This window comes from Malurus melanocephalus, unplaced genomic scaffold (genome assembly GCF_030028575.1).
Source record: "Malurus melanocephalus ecotype Western Australia unplaced genomic scaffold, MMel_1.1 scaffold_131, whole genome shotgun sequence".
Lineage (NCBI taxonomy): Eukaryota > Metazoa > Chordata > Aves > Passeriformes > Maluridae > Malurus > Malurus melanocephalus.
In genome coordinates, this window is record NW_026623363.1 from 673,851 (window position 1) to 692,092 (window position 18,242).

At 42.8% G+C, this 18,242-nt stretch overlaps 1 protein-coding gene across 1 annotated transcript in view; it reads left to right on the plus strand.

Annotated features, from left to right (window-relative positions):
- The first annotated feature begins 1,047 nt into the window (after positions 1–1,047).
- Positions 1,048–18,242, plus strand: part of MCUB (mitochondrial calcium uniporter dominant negative subunit beta) — a 45,157-nt gene continuing 27,962 nt past the window's right edge. Inside the window, exon 1 of the mRNA XM_057370716.1 lies at positions 1,048–1,275. Coding sequence (XP_057226699.1) covers positions 1,186–1,275 — 90 coding nt within the window. The 5' untranslated portion in view covers positions 1,048–1,185. The remainder of the gene's footprint in view (positions 1,276–18,242) is intronic.

Sequence of the window (18,242 nt, forward strand, 5' to 3'; positions counted from 1 at the left end):
TTGAAGTATTTTTACTCTGGTAAATACTAACAGTGATTGTATCACAAATTGTTGCCTTTGGTAGTCACTGCCTGCTAACAGTTCAATTGCTCTTCTACTGTTTCCTGGGATCACGTTCACTTTAACAGACCACAGTGACCCTGAAATGTGAGTGAATGTATACGTGACCTAAGGTCTAAGCTGCTGAAGGTTTCCATTCCAGAGCTCAGAGGATGAGCACAAGTGGGGTCTTATTTAGGCCCCCTGAGCCATTAAGCCTGAAATTGAGGAGTTTTTCCATGACAGTGGCACTTTCAGATCTACAACAGCCCATTTTCTAAGATCATGTTGTCATCATCAGGCAAAGTTTTGTTTTGTGCTGCATTGCTTTGGGGGAACATCGTAAAGGGTGAAGAAAGCAGAGAATACAACGCCACTTCCCTGTAGGTTTCCCTGATGAAGTGCCGCGGCTCTAACGTGCTTCAGTGGTTTGTACTGAACAKGAAAGCCTGAGTTTGTGGGCATGCAGGTGATACTCAACAAATGACTGAGTAGGAAAAGGCTAAGCCATGCTAATTGCTCTATTGCTGTAAAMAAAGCTCCACGTAAACTGACGAACTACAAGAGTGCCTCTCTTTTTTGCTTTAATGTTAATTTCTGTGGCACCTGAATGTGTTTATTTCACTGAAACACAGGAGTAGCGATAGTCCCGTTCTTCAAAAAAAAAAAAAAGGCAATACTCAGCGACAGAGAAGCCAGCTGTTCTGGTAAGACAGGCATTAATGGCTATTTTAATATTTTTTTTATAGAAATCCGGTTTCAATTACAAGAAGAAGAACGACGCAGAGGAGGGGGCCCTGCACCTGTAACCAAAGGGCGGTGGGTTGGGCACGGCAGGGCGAGTGCAGCCCCCGGCCGGGCACCGGCACATCGCTGCCAGCGGGGATGGCCCGAGCCGCGGGACGGAGGGAGCGGCACAGCCCAGCCCAGCCCGGCACAGCCCGGCCCGGCCCCTCGGGCGGCGGCGGGAAGGGGCCGAGGGAAGGCGCGCACACCGCCCCGGCCCGGCGGAGCCGCCCTCCGTGCGCTCGGGCTCGCCCACACCCAGCGCGCCAGCGGCACTGCCCGCCCCGAGGCTCGGCCGCGTCCGCAGGGGCCGGACCCCGCCGCGGGAGAAGGAGGAGGAGGMGGAGGAGGTGCAGGACCATGCTGGCGGGGCTGGGGCGGGCGGTGCGGAGCGGCAGGCGGCGGCTCCCGGTGCTGCTGGGCAGGCGGGATGGCTGCTCGGCCCCTCAGGTAAGACGGGGAGCGGGCGAGGGGCACCGCGGCGGGAAGAGGCGGAATTGCCCCTCACGGCTGCTGCCGCCTCTCCCCGCTCYGCCCCGCGGGCACACAGAGACACAGCCTGGCACAGGTGTGACCCCGGGCGGGCTGGGGCCGCGCACACCCCGGGGTTGGCACTGTCCCCCTCGCCCGGGGCGGCTGCGGGCGGGGCGCGGTGACTCACGGGCGGCAGCAGCCGCAGCGCCGGCCGGGCCGGGGGCTCTGCCCCGGGTGACTCACGGGCTGCTCCTGGAAACAGCGCCAACAAAACGCCAGCGCAAAGAAAAGTTCTGCTCGCGGGCTGCTGCTATGTACGTGAAGTGCTAAAGCGCATCTGCCTCTGAGCTTCTGCAGGCTTTGAGAAGTCCCGGAGATTCTGTGAGTAGGAACAATAAAGGSAAACACGAACGCGCAATGAATTCAAAGATCTGCTGGCATGTAGGACAGTGRGATATTAAGAGTCCTGAGCGACTCTTAATTGTTGGCAGAGGAAGCAGATTAATCGCTTTTTATTGTTCTTACTAATAGAGATGCCATGTGTGTGTTTGGAAACATTGTTGTGATGGAACGCTGCAAAGCCCCGTCCCGGCCTCCGGGGCCCACCCATAGCAAGGAAGTTGCTGGGGTGTGTGGTGACATCCCAGAAGGAAGTTCAGGGTACTGTGGGGCTTGTAACTGAGCAGTTTCCACAACCCCTGTCTGGAAACCTGCGTCGGTGGGTGGAATTCAGGAGTTGTGCAAAATGAGGTCTCTGCTTTTTCCCAATTTTTTTTTTCTCAAACTATTCAAAAAGCCTTTATAGAATTCCATTGCATTAACTTGCCCCTCGTCTATTAGTGCGAATAGCCCTTCTTTGCTTTGTCATGCATGTAGATGAGGGCATCTAAGCAGGGAATTCAAGATAAATATTGACTTAACCTCCTTAATCTTCTGAGGTTCTAGCGGGGTGTGCTGAGAACAYCTTGCATCTCGCTGAGAGCATTCACGCTGTCATTCAGCACACAYTGACACTACCTATTCAGTTTGCTGCCTCTAACTTCTTCAGGGTGCTGCTTTGCAGACAAGCTTCGTGCTTTTCTAAGGCTCTAAATCGAGACTGAAAGCTGATAAAGCTTCACGAAGAGACACCAAAAATGAGAGGAGGAGGAGGAGGAGGAGGAGGAAAAGCTCTTACTTTGGCAGCACTGTCATAATAAGAAAGAGCAGAAAAATGATCGTCTCTGTTACTTCGTGGGGTGGGATGACAGTGACGTGCATTGGGAATTAAATTCTTGCACCAAATAGGTGAAGCAGAGAGGTGTTGTAATGTTGAGGAATAATCTAATTGGGTAAAGTGTTTAATACAAGATTTTGTTTATTTATTAAGTGGAATTAAAAATAAATTCATATACCATGTTTTTTATATACTTAGTTGGTAGATACGATTTTCCTACGGAGTTGATAGCATGATAGTTAATGAAGCATGTTTACTGATATCCTCATTTCTGTTTTCATCTTTGAGTTCTTTTCAATTTTTTGACTATATGTCTGCAGAACAGTTCAGGCAGTTAAAATATTTATTCTCATAAACTTTAAACAAATGGACTGTAGCTGTAATTTCAAGCTAGTAAAATAAAAGTAAATCTCAATTTGTTATTGCAGTCATTTGGTTCTTTATGTCTCAATGTAATGCAGAACATCAGATTGCCTACACCTCATCCAGTGCAAGTGTTGTGGTTATTTCATTTTTTCTCCCCATTACTGTTCAGTGTTCCTAGCTCTGCTGTTTGCCATTGCAATTTGGTTGAACAAATCTTGTGCCTCTAGCTCTGGAAGGGAAGGTTGGGGTGCTTGTGCTGGGGCAAGCAGGTCTTGCTGGCTTGTTGCCTTCATKCTTGGTGTGGTCTCTGCAGCTCATTTCGTGCTGTGTTTGGTGATGGGAATCAGCTGCTCGTGCACCTTTTGGGRCTTTGACTGGAGTTCCCACCTGTAAAGCTGGAGATGGCCACACAAGGTTGCAGTACATGCACTTGGTTGTCACTTWCTGAAGATATTCAGGTGTTGATGGGCAGGTGTGTGAATGCACAGTGTGTTTGTGTGCTRTGTTTTTGACTAATAAATACACTGCTGTGGGGATAAATTAGTTGTTATTGCTATTTTGCTGTAATTTTTTTTTTCAGGATTACAGCAGGGATTGCTGTCCTAAAGAGCTGTATCCTTAATAATTACCTTCTCAGTCCATTTTTAAACAATATCCACAACTCTTCCTATGATGGCTGTCTTTAGTTGCTTTTCCCTCGGAGTGATGCTTATACAAATTCTTTATTTTGTGAAACTGAGGTTTTTGTTATGTCAATCTTTCTGTTTTTAAAGTTGTTAGTGCTTAGTCAGAGTCTAGCTGCCTGGCTTGTCCTGGGATTGCTGCTTTGACAATAATATGTTAGAAATCTGGACGGCAGACTATGTGCAAAAGAGAAAWGGGCTTAGCAGCATAGACAGTTTTYYRAACTAAGTGAAGCATATTCCATTATATTCTTTGGACAAGCATTCTTATTGCTCATAATTTTGTTCCCAAAAGGCTGCAGTTCATTTTGCTAGAGYCCCAGATCTGTAATTCTGCAGTTATTTTGCATGTGGTAAAATCTAAAGGTTGCCAGTTTTTTTACTTCCTCTTCACTTGCATGTTTTAACTCCTGCAGCTCATACTGAAAGAAGTGCCCTGTTTGCACTGCTCTCCGTGATCTACCCTTACCATATCTCAATGGAGAATATGCTTGTTAACACAGAATCAAAGCTTTAAATTGCTGGAGKAGTTTTTTTAAATCCATAATTCTTCAAAGCCAGGAAACATTGAGGGGACTGGATTTAATTTTTTTTTTCTTCAGATGGTCCTAGTTAGTTTCTCTATAATGCTGAATCCTACAGATCTAAAACTGTGGTTCTTTTTATGGCGATTTATGTAAGATTTCYACTTTAATCTGTACTATGGAGCTCTCTACCCGCAAGCCTACATTGCTTAGGATGGGTGGCAACTGTGGAAAATTAAGTCTGTGTTACATGGTTTCTCTTCGCTTAAAACCAGGTTTCTTTGCAGTCTCACAGCCCTTTGTCTTGCTGAAACGTTTTCTATCCTGTCTGAAGGTGCTTGAATAGTGACATTTTTTTTCTGCAGAAGGCAAGGCTTGCTTTGAAGAAGTATCAGTGAGGGAGATAAAATGGGAAAACTTGAATTGTTTTCAAAATGTAAGTTTAGCATTATTAATTCAGAATGCATTCCRTTTTGATGTGCAAAATTCTCATAAAACTGTGCCCCTAGAATACACTGGCATGGGGAAAGATYGTGTGTAAGCTGGCAAGAGCAAATTGCAAAGGCTTCTGTGAAAAAACGTTATGGATTTATTTTCTTCCTTGATTAGGATATCACATATGCTTGTTGCTGAGGGGAATTTTCTTCTTAGTTGCAAACTGCAGCCAKTAGGAGGGTCACTGGGTTTATCAGCAGAAAGCAGAGTAGTGAGGGTTTTATTYTGGGGCACTTTTTTAGTCACTTCCCAATGTCATCCATATCTGTCAAAAATGTTCCTTTCAGTGCTTTCACCTGGTAAGTTTTTGACTAACCTGTTCCTCAGACTGGCTCGAACTTCTTTTCTGTCCTCCCTGTTGGTTTTTGTAGTAATTCTTACTCCCAAACTACCATAATTCTCCCAGCATTCCGCCTATCCAGTCTGTCCTTCAGTTTTATACAGTCTCATAAGCAAGGATCAAAATGTGTCCTAATAGCCACAGGATAATTCCATGGAGCTTTTCAATTTTGCTTCTTTCTCTTTTGCACATGATCTGCTGCCGGGATTTCTAAGATRCTCTGACAAAGAGGCAACCCCAGGACATCCCAAGCAACTTCAGAGAAGCAGATTATCATTGAGTGTCTTATGCAGCCAAATATTTCACATAAATGTGGTTTAAGTCCCTGCTTTGTATTTTCAGCCCACTCAAGTCCTTTGGAAATTGATATTTAATTGAAGCCAAGAATGGGGAGTAATTTGTGGCTGCTGGGCATGTTTTTCCCTGTCTGTCCTCCACTTTGAAATCCTTGCACAACAAAAGTTAGCTTCTCTTGTTTTCTAAACAGAAACCTCCTGCTTATACTGTGTATATCAGCAAAAACATACAAACTGCTAAACTGTTTGTTTATGGAAGTGCTGTTCACTCTTTCAGATAGATTTTTTAAAAAGCATTTAGAAAAATTACTATTTAGAAGATCTCTGGTGCTTCTGTGGCAAAAAATGTTCCTGTCTCAGCAAGTGCATTTATTTGGCTTTGATGCTGTGTCTGTGCCAGGATAAGAGGGTGGCATTGGGAATGGCTGCTGGTCATTTGCTGTTGTCTCTTCTCACCTGGCAGCTGGGTCATGGCTGTGTTTTCCCTGATAAAATATACTTCTGGGGAGAGATGTGATATATAGCACAGAAATTCATCTTTCTTTGTACTTTGGAAGACGCTCTCGAGTACTGCTTTTCTGTCTGTTTTTTCTCCAGCACAGATGCTGTAGTAACTTACTGGGCTGTGAGATGTGGATGCTTACTTGTGTGTGTGTGTGTAATCACCTACAAAACACTCATTCCCTTAGGGGTTTGGGAAATTTCTGATAATCAGCCTTTTTGAGGGTTTTAAATGGTCACCACCAGTGAGTTTTCACTACATTCTTGAGGTCATTTTCCAGTGGGGCAATTGACAGAAAAGCAGTGAATTGAGATGTGTAGATCAAATCAACTCATCGTGTACAGTGTTAGGATGCTTTTTGCCTATTCTGAGTGTCAGCAGAGGCATGTCTTTGGTGATTGTGTAAGTATGGCAATTCCCAAGGAAAGGAAATGAAAACCCGCTCCTGCAAGGCTGAAAAATGTGCAGTCATTCTCTTCAGGATCACAAACTTATGGAAGCTGGAGTTTTCGTGTGCTAAGTTGAGGCTGTGGAGCATTGCAGGTAATGTAAAGAAAACTGAAATGYTGGTCTGATATTCTTGTCTATAGCAGAATCTGTGTAATATTTTAAAAAATTTCTGGAAGAGCTTTCTAATGCTTGATATAGGAGTAATAGACTCTGCTTCCCAAAGTTTGTGAAGTACATTACTCCAAATATATTCAACAGGTTTATTWTAAAGGAAAACAAAAATTTAACTTCCTGTTGATAGTGACTTTGTTTTTATATTTTATTTAGAATGGGCATAGAAATAGACATATTATAAGGTGTTTCCTGTATTGGGTTCTCCATGATGAATAAAGCAGATGACWGAAAATGATGCTGTGATTTCATTTGCAGTGAACGCTGTAGTCACACAARCAATGCTGTAACTGTAATTGTTTTGTTGCTCATGAGATGAAGCTAAGTCTGGCACTSTTCCTTCTAGCACTCTTAGCAAGGCCTCTTTACTCACAGTCTTTATGTACCTGCAAAAAAATAATACTAAACCTCTAGAGGACGTCTGAGAAAATTGTTTTGAAGTGTCTTAGATGTTCTGAGGATTCACCACAAATCACTGAAGTGCTGAGCACTTAAGACTTGACAAACCTTGTTTTAAGAATATGAGTGTCCTGTTTTTTTTTTTCTTTTTACATTTTTATGTTTGAAAGCTTGTAGGGAAAAAATATAGACCATATTCTAGAGTTTAGAATATCTTAATTTCTGAACGAATAGGAGAAGAGGGAAAGGGAGATGTTGTTGTTTGGGTTTTGGTTTTTGTTTTCTTGTACTGAGGGTTTCTCCTCCTGAGGTCCTTCTTACACAGTAAGATTGTTGGTGTCAGACAGAAAACATACAGCACACCTGTTCTCAATATCTAGTTAAACAGTAAAATTTTCATTTCCCCCTTCCCCTTGAGGTGAAATGAGTTGAMGGAAAATGAATGGAGTAGCTGTGCTTGAGTTAGGCTTGCTCTCTCTAGGATCTTCTTCACCCTGAAGACCTTAGTAGCAAACAGCATCAAAGGTGAATTCCTCATTGACTTGCTCATGTCTGGGGGGTTCCTAAATCCTTATGAGAAGGCAGTGAACTCCTCTGAGCCTGGAGGTGTTTCTTGGTCACACCAGTGTCTTTTTATAATATGATGTTAACTGTCTGTTAAGGGCATGTATCAGTAACTCTTGCTCTGGGTTGATTTCTTGCCTCTTTTGCTCCTTTCCAGGAAGATGAGTGGGAGAGGCAGGTTCTCTGTGTTGCTGTCTCATTCTCTGTTTTGCTGTCAAGATAGTGGGTAATAACCTGGTGATTAGGCTTGCATAGGAAAGAGGTGGCTTTTTCTAAGGTCACTTCTGCCACTCAAATGACTGCTCACTCTGTTGTTTTGTATCCAAACCAATCTGAGGAGCCCAGCAAAACATATTTAACTCTTTGTTCTGTGAGCTTGCATGGGGAGGCTGGGAGCTGGACAATTTTCTGACTTCCAAGTTATTTGTTGTGACATTTTCCATTCTCAGTCATGCACGAGTCCTGGATTGTCTAGAAATACCTGCCATCCAGGTGCTGTGGATCTATATGCTCTGAAGATCAGGCCCATCAGTAGGGAAATAAATCCCTCATGTCAGAATGTCTCTGTGGCACAGCAGCTGAAGAAGAGAAATTAAAATGAACGTTGTTTGGCTRCCTGCCTACTAGGCTTGGTAGTTTTTGCCCATAAACTAATTCTTTGTTGAAGTGAGGCTGGGCGTAAGCAGGCGGCAGTGTCAGCTGTCAGCAGTCAGGGCATGGACAAACAAATGGCTTTGTGCTTSTGTGATGGGCACTGGCACAACCTCCCCTCAGTGATCAGGAAATACTCAGTACTCCCTCAAATGGAAATGGAAAAAACTGTTTACTCTGTAAATGTGACATTTATACCTTCAGAAAAGCTGAATTTATCATCACAAGCACAGGCAGTGCATCTGCAAAGGGACAAAAACATTGAGTACCTTATACACAGGTATAAGGTACCTTATATACCGGCAAGATATAATTTACTTTTTTCTTCAGATTTTTGAACAACTTCGAAAACAGCTTTGAAGCTGTTGTTTTCTYATTTACTATCTGGTCCTTTTAGATCAAAATTCCTCCTGTCCTCACATGCTAGTCAGATGTAAAGAAATACTGTCTATCTGCAAAGTGGGCAGCAATTTCAACTTCCCATCATCTCCCCATTGTTACCTAAGGCTTAAGTAAAGAGACCACAAATGGGTGCAGAGATCACAAAAGCATCCTTAAATGTATTGTATGTTTGCCAGAGTGGAGGAAAAATTACATTGCTTTTCCTCCTGGCAAATCAAACTCAATATATCATGAGGATATCACTTTGGCCAGAGTGCTGTGGTGAGGAGATCACAGGCTCACAGAATTGYTCAGGTTGGAAGTGGCTCATCTGGTCCAGCCTCCCTGCTCAAGCAGGGGCATCTCTGAGTTCATGGCACACGATTGCATCCAGATGGTTCTTGAATATCTGCARTGAGGGAGAGTCCAGAGCCTCTCTGGACAATCTGTTCCAATCYCCCCCTCCAAGAAGAGTGTTGTGTGTACGGTGTAGTCACTGGTTCTTCTTGAAATGCTTTTGCCATACTGTTCATGGAATAGTGTTTCTATGGGTTTGATTGAGGTTTCTTTTCTCTAAGGCCTGAACCTGACCCTCTCTGTACCTTCTCATGCAAACTTTTTGTTATTTATACTCTGTACTTGCTTTTTGAGCCAGCTGCTCTCTGCCTGTGGCAACGCAGCTGTGAGCACATTCCTTTGTGCTCTCTGTGGAAGGAAGACTTTTTTGTGAAACACCTTGATGTGTTTGCTCTAAATAGAAGTATAAAGGTGCCAAGCCCGTCAGACACAGCAGCATCTGTGCTCCTGGAGACTTCTGTGGCCCCAGCTACTCCTCATCCAACCCCTCCAGGCTGTAGTCCCTCAAGTGAGACGTGGTCGTGACAGGGTTCCTGGTTCAGGGGATAAACTGATCACACGTATGGGTTTCCAGCTGGGGCCCAGGTGAAGGATGCACTAACAGGGATGTGGTGTAGAGTGCACTAACAGGTTGGTGTAGAGTGGGATAATCTCCAGGCTAAGCTAGGTAGTGCCTGGGAGCTGAGGTGATGATTCAGCTGGGAGTGGGGCACAGGTTTTGGCTCACCTGAAGTGCGTGGTTTTAACAGGTTARCTGCAATAAAGATGGGCTAAAATGTGTAAAAGTGTTTTGAGAAGGTGGCAAACACAATGCCTAACCACGAGGTAACTCAGCTTCCTTTTCTACAGATACTGTCTCTGCCTTTCCCTAGACAAGGAAATAAGCTGAAAGAGTTATTTGAAATACATTTCTTCTATTTGGCTTATATTTTTGTATCTGTAATAAAAGAAATGCTGTGTGAGATGTTGAAATTAGTGGTCTTGCTGACCTGAATGCTGCACCCAAGGCTGGTGATACTGAGTCAGCTGAGCATTGGGAGTCAAGGATCTTGAACAGTGGCTCAGGTGAATACTTGGCACTTTTAACATAGGTAAAACATGAAACTTAGAGGCAGTTGCTTTTCACAGCTGTATTGTAAGAGCTGTGCATCTGATCTGCCTAGCTGACATGTTTTAGGTGGAAGGGATATTTGTGAAATGGCAAGGCGGGGAGTTTATCTTTGCTTCTCGGTGAATAAGTTTCTATTTACAGGCCCCTCTCCTCCCTCTCCCTTGCAGCTTTTCAGAATTTTAAAATTCCAGATAAAACTACCAGGAAGCTGTTAACAACAACATACCAATTTCTTAAAATACAGCATCAATTTTTTTAAAGTTTATACTGCGATCATGAATTCCCCCAACTCTGTAAATACTTTTTCAGAGCAATACACATGCTAGTATTTTTAACTAAAGGCAGGAAGTCTCTTAAATTTGGGAAGGGAGGGAATGCAGACACAGCAAAYAGTGATCTTGAGCAATCACTTTTATTCTACAGCCAGAGGGTGAGTATGTCTTTCCTGCCTTCCCACTTTGATTTGTCTGCTGGATCACCACAGCTGTGTTGAAACAGGAAAACTGAATCAAGTCCTTGGAGCTCTTTTGTAAGGAGCTTTTGTGCTCAGTAACCAAATACAGTGTAGGGTTGAAYCGTGGCATCTCTGTTAGATGGGACTTTGCTTTTAGTTTGCATGTTCTCTTTTAATCTTAACGTGCTGCTGGCAATATCCTGGAGTCACACTAGTTCCTTCCTAACGACTGCTTTTAAAGAGTCCTGAACTATTAAGGCATCGTGTTACACGTTTGTGGTACACCTTTTGGMCCTTTGCCTGTTGGTTTGGAAAAGATTTTTAAAGTCATATTGCATTTCCTGTAATATTTGAAAGCCTGAGCCTTGCTAAAGGCGCCACAAAAAGGCTGTGAAGGTTCAAAATAGGSAGGTTCCTGGGGGTTTTGCTATTGGTTGACTTGGGAAATGACCTGCTGCAGGGTGAGCTGAAACTCATTTAAATGAGGAAAATGTTAATAAAAATCTTGAGACAAGATTCCTGCCACAATGTGTTCCCAGGCATTAGCACCACAGCAGTATCTTTTGCAGTCAGTTCTGACTGGTATACTTGCTCACGTAGCTGAAGTGGATTTCAGTCAAAAGGAGTTTTTTGTAAGGCAGGTAACATTATTATTTTTTCACAGAGCTGAGGCTAGTCCCAGTTTAATGTGCAGGCACTGAAATTTTCTGTATTGAATTGTATGCCTTTTTTCCCCTTTTAATCTGTTTGTTGTGGAGTCATTCTTCATTGTAGTGATTTAAATAACATTATTTATCTGGAGCCATGGAGTTTGATAGGCTGTAGGGTATGGAACTATAATTTATGTTTACATCTGTGTGCTTTAATCAGAAGCCAAAGGTATGTGCTCAGTGTTTGTAGCCTTTCTGGTACAATAAAGTCAGGAATACTTAGAAGATTGCAGTTGGAAGGTTTGGTCTTGCAATGAGTGCCCTGTGATTCAAAGCACACTGGAAATATGACTGAGCTGGAGTAATTTAAAGAGTTGCCAAATAACCCAGGCTCTAAAACTGAGTTATACCTCTTAAACCATGCATGCTYCTTGGAGTGCTGACCCCAAGCTGTTCTTCATGGCAGTGGAAGTGTAAAGTGAATACATTTTGCTATAGATCAGACCCTGATATGACWTTAATCTGTGCAAACCATCACAGGGGTGCCATTCTTCAGCATTTCAAATGCTACACAATCTATAGCTTGTTTCCCTGTGAGTTTCTGGTTACTTTTCCTTCTGCAATGTCCATGTTACTTTCCTCATGAACAGGGATGCAGCTGTCRTTGGGGATTCCACTGAGCCAGCAGATGAACACTGTGATCTCACTGACATTCTAATAAAAATACAGCTTTGTTTTTGGTTATTTTTTTTGGGGGGGGGGGCTTGTTGGGAACTAACATGAGTGCTCACAGCCGTGCACTCTATGCTAACAATTACAGSTCCTCTTGTGTCACTTGGCATTAACTATCAGTAGTTTATACTTTTCTTGACATATGGCAAAAGATTTTGTGAAAGTTGGTTTCACTTATAACAAATTACAGAAGTAACTGCAGAAAGGTACATAATTAGGTTGAAGCTATCAAAAGCCGTTAACAGGTTTTAAAAAATGATGATGTAGAGGATTCATATGCTGCTAACAACTTTAAATGTCATATAACATTTAGAATTCAAACTCCACAATACTGCTGTTGGCCTTTGTGGTGCCCCTGACAGTTCCTAGATTTTGGGTGAGTGTCTGCAATAGTGTGTAATCCCACAAATCAAGAACTTGATCTCTAAGAAAAAGACACAGCGCCTTGTAGCAGCAGTCAGAGCAGCGAGACCCACCAAAAGGAGCCAGGGGCAATGTGCTGGTTCACAGGTCAGTGCTTGCTGCTGTGGCACAAGTTAATCTTATCTGCAAGYATGCAAGAGAATAATAATGTATTTCCATGGCACAAATGTGAACTAATCCACATGCACAAGCAATGCAAAGTTCTGGGAGTGGCTGTCATAAAAAAMCATCAGCCAGCAGCTATTCCTAGGCCTGGAGCCAACAGGGGAACCATCTTATCTGCTGCTTTTTTATTTCATTTGCAGCCAGACTCAAAACTGGGATAGCAGGTCACACATTCTATTTAAATCAGTTGGCTGCTGGTGTCATAGGGGCTCCCTTGCTTATGCTAGAAGTTAGACTGTRTGTCATTTAAAATTTACAAAAAACCAACCCAGTTTATCACAATTGCTGTTGCTGACCACAGAAATAGCCCAGCCCAATGCAGCTGGCCCTCAGTGTGCCTCTACCTCCTTCTCCAGGCACCTCAGTGCTCTTTCACTCCTGAGCAGCTCAAAGCCTTGCAGAAGGGTGAGGGTCGCTGCTTTCTCAGCCTGTGTGGGGTCATGRTGTGGTTTTCTGTGTTCTCAGGGGATCTGCTTCCGGGAGAAGCTGTTGTTGGAGGAACTTTTGTTCTCCTCTTTTATGCTCCCTCCCTGTGTGTTCCCCACTGATAGAAGCAGAAAAATCCAGTGTGTCTGACTTCAGGGCARTATGTTTGAAGCCCAGCAGCACATATTCAGAGAGAGAAAATGTTGAGCAAGACTTATTCCAAGGCAATGGTGAAAGCACAGAATTGATGGACTCCTGTGTTTAGCCCAGACTATCGATATTTAGTGACCGGTTTACCTACATTTTTGCTGGTTGGTTTTAACATGTTCTTACACTCTGTGGTATTTATAACCCCTGATCAGTGCAGAACTGACTATTCAGACTATCCCTTCTTGTTTAAGTCATTGTTTGATAGTGTTACTGCCTTTGTTTAAATTTCAGTAGTTTTTGCATGCTGCCTCAGAGCCTACAGCTGCAACAGGTAAATATGGCTTTAAACTGAACTTCACACATTCAGAGAATGAAAGAAAAGAGACATAAGGGGAAACAACCTAAARACACTCATGAGTCTCAAATGAAGAGTTTTTTCATTATGTTTATTAATCCATATCAAATCCTYACTCTTGAAACTGGAGCACTGAGAAAGCATATCCCAGTGAAATCCTGTGGAATCAAAGAGATTRTGGCTGTATTTTCCTTTGTACTTTCTTCCAGAATGAAATATTGTGAAGATGGTTATGAGTGAATCAGGTATTTTTTCTAATTTTCTAGACTTCCAGACTCTATCTTTCACKCTGAGAAAACTCCCATAATAAAGACATTCTAGGACTCAGTGAGTTACTGTAGCTTCTGCAGACTGCATTTTTCTCCACAAGTTTTACAATGTGATAAAGATTTACAAGAATCTTTTTATTGTGTGACTGTGGGGATATCAGGCAAGCTCCCACTRTCTATCTTCCTGACAACAAAGCAACAAGACAGCCTGAGAGCCTGGCTGATCCCATTTTCTCCATTTTGCTGAGAAGGATGGAATAGTCCTGGGTATCTGCTTTCATATTGCAGATGGTCTTGGATATGCAGATTGGGCTCTGTGGGCATGATTATGCTTTTCACTGTGTCTCGTTCTGWGTGGGCTGCTCTATCCAGAAAAAAACTGTCCATATGGAGAGGCTAGCTGGGAACCTGGAAGCCGCGTGTGGCTGCGCAGTGTCATGGTGCACCTGGAGCAGAAAGCCCTTCTGGATCGTGCGGGGCCATGTCGTGTGCACCCTCTCACCGGCTGAGGAACAGAGCAGTGATGCCAGAGCCTCTTTGAGGCTCTTGCATCAGGATGCAGCTTCTTGTCCAAGTGTCAAATTCACAAGGCAACAGAAACAAAAAATCCCCATTCTTAACTGAATCAGGTTATAGGGTACAGAAAACCTTTTCCTCGCTGTATTTCTAGCAGCGAATGCTTCCGTGCTTGCTTCGGTCACTTGATGGCAAGCAGCTCATTAAATATTTTTTGTTTGTGTATTTTTTTTTAATGTCATAACTTCACAGAAATATTAGGCACTTACCTGCTAAACAAAAATATTATGGTTTTCTACATRCCTTCCATTGAGAGGAGGAGTGGTCTTTCACAATCAAGAGCATAATACATTCTTTTATAAAAACAGAGATTCTTATCCTGTTGATTAGCAATGGCAGAAGGTCTGACATAAATAGCGCAAGTATTTGGAGTGTGTGTGTGTGTGTCAGTGAATACATACTGATGAATGTATTTTACTTTCTTGGATTGGCCTTTTTTAGTTGGATTTTTTTTACTTGGTCAGCAGTAGTGACCTGATTTAAAGATTGACTTGACTGAATGTGAGTGGTGTTGTTTCAGAAGGGAWAGGGTTTCAGCTTCAAACTGATTTTATAACAAAGGAAGTTTGATTATTGCTCTGGTATTTTTTCAGATATGGTCTGTCAAAGTATTTTTGGTCTCATTCAAAACTAAAAATACTTTCTATTTTAGCATTCAGCCTCTCCTACATAACAGAAGTGAATAATTGTACTAGCATGATTTAATATAAATAAAAAATGTGAAATTTATACCTCATGAAAACTGTAACCAACAGCCAAAGTCCTAGATTTGGTAAAAGCCAAGGAACTTGTGTTAATCTTAGTTTGAAGGAAAAACAATCAGTGTAATTATTTACCTGTTTTGCACTTAGAAAATGTTGCTATACTGAGAAGCTTTGTTGCTATACTATAAATCTTTTCTGTGGCCACTTTGACAAGCTGGAGACATAATATTTATTTGTTTACTTTGAAAGTTCTAAACTTAAAATTCTTTAAAAAGCCTCCTGTCGTCATAGAATCATGGAATGGTTTGGGTTGGAAGGGACCTTAAAGATCATCCAGTTCCAGCTCCCCTTCCATGGACAGGGACACCTTCCACTAGACCAGGTTACCTAAAGCCCCATCCAWCATGGTCYTGAACWCTTGCAGGGAWGGGGCATCCACAACTTCTCTGGAARACCTATTCTGTGCCTATTCATTTTCTGTATTGCAGCTTATTATTTTAATTAATGGAAAAGAAAAGTTGAGTGAATTTTTTGTTTAAATTAGATACTTCAGAGCCAGTAGTAATAGCTAAAGCACTCCCATAGAAATATACCCCATGTCTTTGTAGAGATGTTTCCTGATGATAGCTATATCAGTAAGTGCTTTTTAATGCTTGCAGTGCCTTAGCAGACCTAATGTGAAAACATTTAAAAATATATAACTGCATCTTTAAGTTCTTAATTACAGAGGAAGAGCTAGATCCAGCATTGAGCCAGCTGGACACTGACCACGTCTGTTCAGCGATGATGTGAGTCAAGGTGAGCAGTTTGCCAAGAATAACAGGCCAGGTTTTCTTTTGACAAATCAAATTGTCTGCTGCTTTTCTAAAGCAGAGGTTAAGAGTTCTGATGGCACTTAGTGGAAGCCAGAKGTGCTGTTTCTCAGAGAAGAAGGGTGCTGCCAGCCAGTTGATCAGCGATATCTTGCCTCACCGGGAGGCATTAGCTCTCGGTCTCTGTTCCATGCAGAGCTCTGTGGGAGTCAGGAGCCAGGAGCTGATGAGGACTCTGGATGCACTKGGATGCTGGCCCTGTGCCAGCCTGCCAGGTCTTCAGCACTAGCCAAAGCATTTCTTTCTGCCCCAGTACCGTGGCATGCTGATGTCTGCTTTGTAGGAAGGACAGAAGTCAAACTGGAAGCTATTTTTCCTTGCCCACTGCCAAATGCAACATAATCATCTGTTTTGTTGCTACTAATTCTAAAGCAAATTTAACTYGTGCTCGTAAAATACCTGCTGTGTGAGTCCTGTATTTTTAGTGGAATWCACAAGTGAAACAGCTGGTGTGATAATGAGACCTGCTGCTTGGCGTGGATCTGATATTTGGGAGTGCAGTCCTGGCTTTACTCTTCTGATGGTGCTGGTGACAGTTGAGCTCGTCTTACAGAAGTAAATGATGTTTGAAATCCTCATTAAAAAAAAACCCAAAGCAATCAACATTTCCTCTGCTGAAAGCAGTCTAACTGGAGTTTTTTGCTGCAAATGAGAGATATGAAGGAAAGCTGCTTCCTCCTATCTTTGCAGTGGTACATAAAAGGCATAAAAAGAAATTGCAATGTTTGTTGTTTAGACCCACAGATATGTCTAAAGCTATACTTCACACTGGCCCTTTGGGTCTGATGCCTTTGCAGCATTCTAATCCTTATGAAAGTAGTCAATTCTCTTAGCAAATAGATTAACATATTAGGACCCTGTGACTCCAGCTTTAGGGATTTTTAGTGCCTGTTCTTTTCTGTGAGCTGTTCCAGTGATTCCCTTTTAGTTTTGAATGCTGACCAGAGAACCAGTGCTTTAGAGGATTCAGCTGACTCTTTTTCCTAAGGACATCTGAGTATGCTATGCTWATTTTAACAGGCTGAAGATGTAAGAATGGGGGAGAGAAGAGGGAAAAGTGACAGTTGTAATGCCAGCCACTCTCATTCAGCTCCTCAGAGAAGGAGGTGCCTTGGTCCTCCAGTTCTTGCTGTGTGGAGGAGCTGTGGACACAGGAACAGAGAGTGGCCAGGACTTGTCTTGCGTCCTCAGAAGGGTGCAAAGATTGGAACTGCTCTACTKTGCTACTGGCCTTTTCCTCTAGCTGCTGGGGCCTGGAATTGTCTGATGACTCTTTCCACATCTGCCCTTGCCCAGCCTGGTCTGTGCTGAGCTGGAGAACACTTGATCAGTAACTCTGAAATGCCACCCCTCTGTCTCCTCCAAACAATTTCTGGGGCTAAGCACTGCTCTCTCCCTCTGCTAATAGCTGGGAAAAGCTTTTCTAACCTGTGAAGGTGAAGGTCATAAAGCAACAAGTGTAGAACAAACATTCAGATGATTCTTTATCTGGAGAGATAAGCGTGACTGAAGTTCATTTTGGAGTAACTGCAATTGTAATGTATTAGCAGGATGCACTCACATCTTACAGGAGGAGTGTTCTTACATTGCTAAATATGATACACTTGCAGCTTCAGGCCATAGGGGATGATGAAAAAATGATTCTGAAGTAAAGTTAAGGAGAATCAAGCTGAGAGAAGTATGCTGGCATGGTTCTAGTTGTTAAATATTTATCAGAAGCAGACAGCTCTCATTTTTCTTCAGCCATTGGTATAATAAGGTAATAAACCATGCATAGATCATAATTTTCTAGGGAAGTGACTGTAAAGRGTCCTGCTTCTTGAGCAAGGACAGTTAATATCCACTTCCTTTAAAAAAGAAACTAAAATACATTGAGTTTCTATTGAGAGTTACCCGTAAACAAATTTTCTGGGCTGCAGCTTGATGTAGCACAGCATAAAGGAATTGTGCTGGTTTCAGGTGGGGTAGAGTTAATTTTCTTCRCAGTGGCTGGTCCAGGGCTGAGTTTTGGATTTGTGCTGATCCSTCAAGGCCTCTCTCATATTATACATCACTTCTGTAGGTATGGTCATGAGTTTGCTGGTCTGATTTGATGCTGTCCACCTTCCCAGTCCTGGTCATTTTGGCTTCTTCCTCTTGTCTGAAATCCTTAAGGTGCCTGCAGAGGTCCAGGGTCTGTGTAGCAAGGAAGGGGAAGAGCAGCAGCAGCAGCAGAGCAACACCTGCTGTGTCTTAGCACAGCTGCCAACATCACCCTGCAGCTGCTGCTGCTGAAGAGAGAAACTGTGCTTATGTGTACCTTATGTTTTGCACAGGCCGAATACAAGATGAATTTCTGAAGTGGCTGGTGGGTTTGTTTTTKTTTCTCAGACCCTGCTGTCTCACTGATGCTGAAAACAGAGCCATCTGATAAAAGACATTAGTAACTGTAAATTCCTCTTGTGTCCCACTGAAATCCAATGGCATTGATGTTGAGAGAGAATCTGAAAGGCACTGAAGAGAAATGTAAAAGTGAGGGGCTTTATGGAGATTACCGTATTGCTTATTTTGTAATTTTTGTTGTACTAAATTAAACATGAAGTCGCTTGATACTCCRTTTTACTTGGCATTATCTCAGTACTAGACAGAAAAATTGTTGGATGAAAGAAAAAGAGCAAACGT